The sequence below is a fragment of the Amblyraja radiata genome, chromosome 19 (assembly GCF_010909765.2).
Source record: "Amblyraja radiata isolate CabotCenter1 chromosome 19, sAmbRad1.1.pri, whole genome shotgun sequence".
Lineage (NCBI taxonomy): Eukaryota > Metazoa > Chordata > Chondrichthyes > Rajiformes > Rajidae > Amblyraja > Amblyraja radiata.
Genome location: NC_045974.1, coordinates 7,368,032 through 7,376,429, shown reverse-complemented (window position 1 = coordinate 7,376,429; position 8,398 = coordinate 7,368,032). Strand labels below are relative to the sequence as shown.

At 44.3% G+C, this 8,398-nt stretch overlaps 1 protein-coding gene across 11 annotated transcripts in view; it reads left to right on the top strand.

Moving 5' to 3' along the window:
* Positions 1 to 1,858: 1,858 nt before the first annotated feature.
* Positions 1,859 to 8,398, top strand: part of nup50 (nucleoporin 50) — a 28,474-nt gene continuing 21,934 nt past the window's right edge. For 6 of the 11 annotated variants that reach the window (XM_033037576.1, XM_033037572.1, XM_033037570.1 and 3 more), the window contains exon 1: positions 1,860 to 1,915. In XM_033037576.1, coding sequence (XP_032893467.1) covers positions 1,866 to 1,915 — 50 coding nt within the window. In that variant the 5' untranslated portion in view covers positions 1,860 to 1,865. Of the gene's footprint in view, positions 2,065 to 8,398 lie in introns of all 11 variants that reach the window. The other 5 variants (XM_033037578.1, XM_033037577.1, XM_033037579.1 and 2 more) reach the window with 4 other exon arrangements.

Below are 8,398 nucleotides of genomic sequence, written 5' to 3'. Positions count from 1 at the left end.
CTGCGGTCCCAGCACCGAGACTTGCGGTACCCCACTAGTCACTGCCTGCCATTCTGAAAGGGATCCGTTAATCCCATCTCTTTATTTCCTGTCTGCCAACCAATTTTCTATCCATGTCAGCACTCTACCCCCAATACCATGTTTGTCCGTTCTCCCCGTGGGTTTTCTCCGAGATCATCGGTTTCATCCCACACTCCAAAGACGTACAGGTTTGTAGGTTAATTGGCTTGGTAAACGTAAAAATTGTCCCTAGTGTGTGTAGGATAGTGTTGATGTGCGGGGATTGCTGGTTGACGCGGACTTGGTGGGTTGAAGGGCCTGTTTCCGTGCTGTATCCCTAAACTAAACTAGTCTGGAGACTCTAGGAACAGAGGTCATAGCTTCAGAATAAAAGGACCTTCCTTTTGGAAGGAGACAAAGAGAAATGTCTTTAGTCAGAAGATGGTGAATCTGTGGAATTAATTGCCATAGAAGGCTGTGGAGGCCGTCAATTGATATTTTTAAGACAGAGATGGATAGATTCTTAATTATAAGATCATGTGATATGAGCAGAATCAGGCCTGTTGGCCCATCAACTCTCCTCCGCCATTCAATCATGGCCGATCTATCTCTTCCTTCTAACCCTATTCTCCTGCCTTCTCCCCATAACCTCTGACAACCGTCCTAAACTTTGAAATGTCACTTGCCACTTGGTGTTTTTTCTACTGAGATATGTTTGATAATAGTTTTCTGATGGGGTGAATGTGGAGAGGATGTTTCCACAAGCGGGACACTCTAGGACCAGAGGTCATAGCCTCAGAATATAATGACGTTCCTCCAGGAAAGGGATGAGGAGGAATTTCTCTCGTCATATTAGGGGGTGGTGAACTTTAAAATGTCACTTGCCACATGGTGGGGTTTTTTTTCCGACTGAGATAAAATGGTTGTGGATTGGAGAGAGAAGATAGAAGAGAAGAGATAGAGAGAGGATAGAGAGGGAAGGGGGGAGAGAGGAAGGGGGGGGATGGGAGAGGAGAGGAGGGGGAGAGAGGAGAGGAGGGGGAGAGAGAGAGAGGAGGGGGAGAGAGGAGAGGAGGAAGGGGGGGAGAGGAGGGAGGGGGGAGAGGGAGGGGGGGGGGGAGAGAAGGAGGGGGGAGGGAGGGAAGGGGAAGAGAGAGAAGGTGGGAGAGAGAGAGAGAGAAGGTGGGAGAGAGAGAGAAGGGGGGAGAGAGAGAGAAAGTGGGAGAGAGAGAGAGAGACAGGGGAGAGTGAGAGGATGGGAGAGAGATGTGAAAGAGAGAGAGGTGGGAGAGAGAGAGAGAGAGAGAGAGAAGGTGGGAGAGAGAGAGAGAGGAGAGGGAGAGAGGGAGAGAGAAGGAGGGAGAGAGAGAGAAGGTGGGAGAGAGAGAGAGAGAGAAAAGGTGGGAGAGAGAGAGAGAGAGAAGGTGGGAGAGAGGGAGAGAAGGTGGGAGAGAGAGGTGGGAGAGAGAGAGAAGATGGGAGAGAGAGAGAAAGTGGGAGAGAGAGAGAAGATGGGAGAGAAAAGGTGGGAGAGAGAGAGAGAGAGAGAGAGAAGGTGGGAGAGATAGAGAGAGAGAGAAGGGAGTGGGAGAGAGAGGAGAGAAGGAGGGAGGGAAGGAGAGAGGGAGAGAAGGGGAGGGAGAGAAGGTGGGAGGGAGGAGGAGAAGGAAGGAGGGAGGAGAGAAGGTGGGAGGGAGAGAAGGTGGGAGGGAGAGAAGGTGGGAGGGAGAGAAGGTGGGAGGGAGAGAAGGTGGGAGGGAGGGAGAGAAGGAGGGAGGGAGAGAAGGTGGGAGGGAGAGAAGGTGGGAGGGAGAGAGAGAAGGTGGGAGGGAGGGAGGGAAGGTGGGAGGCTCTGACTAGGGAGCATGCGCGGGGCCCCGCCATTTGCCGACAAAATGGCGGCCTTCTCTCAGCGGTGAGTGAGCGGCCGGGATCTGGTGTGAGGGGGGAGGCGGGGGGGGGGAAACCGAGTATACGGCGCTGGCAACCGGGGCCCGGCTGTGAGACCGAGATCATTGCTTGTCGAAGGCCTTACCAGGGGGGGCAGAACGTCGCCTACCTGAGGTGAGCCGAGCTTCTTCTCCTCCTCCAGCCTCCAGCCGTCCTCCTGCCCCGGATTCAAATAACAACCGTCTCCTGGGCACAGACGGCGCGAGCGAGTGTGTGTGTGAGCCACACGCTGCAGGATTAAATGCCCGCTCCCCTCACACACAACACACACACACAACACGGCTGCGTTTCACCACATCACACACGCAGGCGGCTCTCAGGAACAAGGGGTATTAAAAACAAATCTAAACGGCCTTTCACAGGCCCTGGCCCAGATTTTCCTCCACCCATTCCCCATCCCCACCACAGCAGCACTTTTATTGCCCCCTCTGTCTTGTGACATTTTATTACAAAGCAGACGGAGCCGGAGCAGCTGGACAATCGTTCATAAGTTGTAGGAGCAGAATTAGTCCATTCGGCCCATCATGGCCGCTCTATCTATCTCTCCCTCCCAACACCATTCTCCTTACCTTCTTCCCTGGCACCCGCACTAATCAAGAATCTATCTATCTCCGCCTTAAAAAAAAAATAGCCACTGACTTAAAAAATAGCCACTGACTTGGCCTCCACAGGCTCCTGTGGCAATGAATTCCGCAGGTTCACTCTGACTAAATATATCGTTGCAGCAAAGCGTAGGCATATTGTTCAGGAAGGAACTGCAGTTGCTGGTTTAAACCGAAAGTAGACACAAAATGCTGGAGTAACTCAGCGGGACAGGCAGCATCTCTGGAGAGAAGGAATGGGTGATGTTAGGCCCTTCTTCAGACGTCTAAAGAAGTAGTCTCGACCTGAAACGTCACCCATTCCTTCTCTCCAGAAATTCTGCCTGTACCCACTGAGTTACTCCAGCATTTTGTGTCTACTTTCGGTTTAAACCAGCAAAGTGGGTGTTCATGTTGCGTGCGTGTCAAACCAATTTGATAATGTAGATAGACACAAAGCATGCTGGCGTAACTCAGCGGGTCAGGCAGCATCTCTGGAGAGAAGGAATGGGTGATGTTTAATGGGAGACGTCTCTAATGGGAGACCCTTCTTCAGTCTGTGATAATCGGGGGAGAGGGAGGCTAGAGATATGGAAGGTCAAGGTGTGAGAACGACAAATCAAAGCAGACGATGGTCAAGGAAATGTAGAATGTTTCATTGTTGGTGAAATATGAGGTGCTGTTTCTTCGTTTGGCTTCACAATGACAGTAGAGAAGGCCCAGGACAGAAAGGTCAGTATGGGAATGGGAGGGTTAACGTGTTTGGCAACCGGGAGATCAGGTATGCCCAGGCGGACTGAGGAGATGTTCAGATAAACGATCGCACAGTCTACGTTTGGTTTCGCCAATGTATAGGAATCCACATCTGGAACAGCAGCTACAGTAGGTGAGGTTGGAGGAGGTGCAAGTGAACCTCTGACCCACCTGAAAGGACTGTCGGGCAAAGATCTTATAGCTATAGGATCTTTGCTGTCGGGCTCCCTGGACCGAGTGGAGGGAGTAGGTATATGGACAGGTGTTGCATCTCCTGAGGTTGCTGGGGGGGTGGGTGAGAGTACCTGGGGAGGGGGTGGTTTGGGTGGGAAGTGATGAGTTAACCAGGGAGTTGCGGAGGAAACAGTCTCAGCTGAAAGGGGTGGAGATGAGATGTGGCTAGTGGTGGGATCATTTTGGAGTTGGCGAAAATGTCGGATGATTATGTGCTGTATGCGACTGCTAATGGGGTGAAGGATGAGGATTATGGGAACTGTGTCTATGTTGCAACGGAGGGGACGTCTGATGGGATAAGGACTAAGGGGTTCTGTCCAGACCACCCATCTACCTCATTGGCGACCTTCAAACTATCTTTAGTCGGACTTTATCCTGCAATAAATGTTGTATTCTTTATCCAGTATCGGACGGCTTGATTGTAATCATGTATAGTCTATTCTTTGATTGAAAAGAATCAAAGGAGAGCAATAGCGAGGCTGTGGGACACCGAGGAGACCTGTGTGAGGGCATTTTGTTGTTTTCTTTCAAAAAAACGTGTTCACTTTGTGCGAGTGTGAGTGAGTCAACCCAACTTGATGATGTGGTCCCGGTCATTGTGGCCGGCGCTGGCTCGGAGCCGCAATGTGATTGTTTGGCGGGGATGAGCGCAGAGTTAGGTTGTGCTCTGCTTTGCCCACATGCGGGTCGCCTTGGCTTGGCTGCGCCGTTTCCTGGGAGCTTTTGCTGCGATGGAAGGGATCAATCATCGTTGGAAAAACACATTTATTTTCAAGCTTTTGTCTACACGGACGAAGTTGAAATTTCTTCGGGTTGGGGAAATAGCATCCTTCTTGAAGATAACTAAAGAGGGTAGGAATGATGAAAGCGAACAGCAGTGCATTTGTTTTGAGCATATATATTGCCCAGTTTACATTGAATGTCATAATTCAATTGATCCAAAACATTTCCAAGATATTTTTCATAATGTTGTTTTAAAAATGGATTCGATTGATGTGGTTTGTTACGTAATAGATTAGTTGGATTACACAGGTTTGGGGCAGATTGCAGGTTTGATTTGTGATCTCTGATAGCTGGTCTGAGTTAAGATGTCTTATTACGAGTCATTAAGAATTAAAATTAATCGGGTTGGAAATGGCATGATCTCAATCCTTATCCGCTGCCCAGCGACCCCTACTGGGAGTATGTAATTGTTCGATTATGGAAAGCATGGAATTGGCGGTCGGTTCAATTGATTGTATATGTGTCGTTGTTAATTTGGGTTATGTTTGATTCCTTGATAAATTGATACAGGAATTGTGAAGGTCACTGAAGTACTTTTTAACACAATTGACAAAATGATCTTGCTGTTTGGAGCTCTTATGTGACTTGTAGTATCAGTCTGATCAGTGTTCGTTTTATCTTTAATGTGGGCTCTTCTGTTATTACATGTCTTTTATGTGTGACTCTGTAGGGAGAGAAAATGCTCTGTATGCAGAAAAGTGTATCAACAGTATTGGCATTTTGTTGTTGAAGTTACCAGATAAATACTTATTGTAACATTAATGTGCTGATGTTTTGTATTCATTGCATTTGCTGAACATGTATGTTTTGTATATATGAATGAAACATTGTATGTTTTTCATTATTTTATCTGTAAAATTATTTTCTTTGAAAATGTGAAATTATGGGCACTGAAGTTAATCAAAAACTAAACCACAAGTAGTTAGATGAATGATAATAATAGCTTATATTCATTGACTATAATGAATATGATTTTACAATGATTTATAATAATGACAAAGTGCTGGAGTAATTCAGCGGGTCAGGCAGCATCTCTGGAGAATGTGGATAAGGGGATATTTCGGGTCGGGGCCCTTCGGACAATGATTCTTTTAGTCAGTGATTATATATTGACTACCTTCAATACCATAATTCCAACCAAATTCATCTGAAACTAGGACTCAGCACCCAGCACTGCAACTGGATCCTTTTACTTTCTGGCTCATAGACTGCCTACAATAAGGATAGGCATAAACATCCTCGACAATCATTCTCAACGCAGCAGCCCGCAAGGCTGCTTTCTCAGCTTTTTGCTGTAGTTCATAACATCGTACTGGGCTGCATCTCAAACAAGGAGTGACAGAGTACAGGAAGGAGAAAGAGTTTGCTAGCATGATGTCAAGCCTTCTCTCCCAAGGCATAGGCTTGGCGATCGTTCCGCCGAACACCTCAGCTCGGTCCGCATTAACCAACCTGACCACCCGGTGGCTCAGCACTTCAACTCCCCCTCCCATTCCGTATCCGACCTCTCTGTCCTGGGCCTCCTCCATGGCCAGAGTGAGCAACACCGGAAATTGGAGGAACAGCACCTCATATTCTGCTTGGGGAGTCTGCATCCTGGTGGCATGAACATTGAATTCTCACAATTCTGTTAGCCCTTGCTGTCTCCTCCCCTTCCTATCTCTCCCTCAGCCCTCGGGCTCCTCCTCCTCCTTTTTCCTTTCTTCGGATAACACACAAAACAAGTTTTTCTGCTGTACCTCTGTACATGTAACAATAACAACCAATACCAATACCAAGACATCATGGACTCATTATACAATGGTAACAAGTTGAAGTTTCCAGATAATATTAGGTTATGCAAGCAAAGCTTGTGTGATTAACTGACAATCGGTGATTCTCTGATAAATTCTTTCAGAATAAATTCTTGTTCCCATCATATTTTTTACTTTTAGTAGTAAATTATGTTTACATAATACATGCAGTGGCATGCAGTAGAAAATATAGTAAAGTATGATAACATGGATTATTGTAGAAAAGTTCAAGAATGAAGAAAATAATCAATTTCAAAAGATTGAATCAATAATTTTTTCAACATGAATGCGCAAGGTTAAGTCGCCATAAAACTGTTTCTGGAACTGTTTTCCGATGATTGATTCCACTAAATGAGTCTTCTTTGATTAGTGTATTCTGATCATCCATCAAGCTACTCCGAAACACCAACCATGAATAGAATCTGGGCTCCTTGTGTATGCGGTTTGAGAACGGAAGCTTGGGAATTAAAAACAATGGAGTTAGAACTCTTTTTCAGAAGCGTTAATCAACTCAAATATATTAGTGAAGAAATGGGTGTTTTGTAATTTATTTCCAAAATAAGTTAGCTTTTATGCATCTGGGGCCCATCTTAATGTAGGAATTACCAAGGTAAAATTACTTTTCCTTTATTCTTCAGATTCTCTCCTCCATGTTCATGGCACAGGTCTTAAGAAAACACTGATTTTTTTTAAAACCTGTCCTCTTGTGAATCTTTGTCAAATTCGCTTCTAATAAAGGCTTAATGTCATTATTAGCAATCTTGCTCCCTATGGGATTTAATAGTGAATAATTGTTCTTTATATTTCAAAAGCTATTATGACCTAATAGGTAGCATATATTCTCCAGTTAATAACATTTATGGGAAAGAATGGTTTGCACAGTGGGCTAGGCACAGCTATTTTATGTTCAGTACCAGAATTAAAGTCCAGCCAACATTGTAAAGATGGAAATCTTCTCTTGTTTTAAGACCTATGCCTCGTCAAATATCACTTCATTGAAGTATTGCCCTTCCCTTTTGTGATGGTATTCCATTTAAAAAAAGTTTTAACAAATACCTGTTGTCCTGTAATTAGCAGGATATTCCGCTCGAGGGATAAAATCTTCCCTTTTCCTCAGTTGATAGATAGCATTTGTCTTGACATCATAATATTATAGCTCAGTTAGGGACTTGATTTTCAAGCTGAGTTTATATCTCGCTTTAATTATTGGGAATGATTGTGATGTCTGTAGTCAATGTTGAGCCCCTCTGAAATACATAAGTCAGTCTACCCTGTCACTGGACTCTGTAAAGTTCATCTGCATAGCCCTGTCTTAGGATTTCCAGCATACTACTGGAAAATTTGTTTCTGTGGTCCTAAGTTCAGTGAGATCTAGCATAGTATTGGAGACCCCATTCAATCTTAATTGCAGTTTGTATTCTGGAAAATGGGAGGAAAAGGGTAAATAATTCAAAAATGGAATAATTTTATCTTAGTTTTTAATGTTTTCAATTTTAAATCTTTAAAAATTGTAAAGATTCAATTATTTAAAGTAATATTGGTCTTTAAATGTGTCGAATTATAAAACACTTTTGCGTTCCTGTCTCTGACTGGAGACAGTGCTCCATCCCTTGCTTTGATGAAAATAAGACATTGGTAGTGCCCCTCTGGAACTACTTGCCCTGCCTTTGCAAGACATCTGGATATGATGAATCAGTTTGATCACTGCTTCACATATAACCAAGTAAGTGTCGGGCATAGGGAAGATCCTGCTTTATTTGGCCCTTTGATTACACTATCTTTCGGGTTCTCTTGCAAAATAGTCTTTTAGCGAAATAAGAGATCCCTGAACTGCTCAGAAACACAGTAGATTCTTGTAATATCCTGGCCACTGCCTTTCCCTCAACCATGTTCAGCATAGATATTATGTTATTAATTATTATTTCTTATGTAGCAATTTGTTACTTAAATTAGATTTTAATCTGTTGAATAACTGATTGCAGTCTAGTACAAAGGAATTGGTTGCATTGCATATGTGTCTTTTTACAATACTGCACACAATAATGTGACAAAGGGGGTCAAATTTCAAATCCCTTCAAAAGTTGATGAGCACTTTATTGGGTTCATGAATAACATGGTATCAATAAAAAATATTAAAAGGATAGCATATTGATGGCAAGTTTCCGAAAATAGCATAAGAATATATCTGAAGAAGGGTCTCGACCCGAAACGTCCCCTATTCCTTCGCTCCATAGATGCTGCCTCACCCGATGAGTTTCGCCAGCATTTTTGTCTTCCTTCAGAATAAACAAATACATTTTGTGT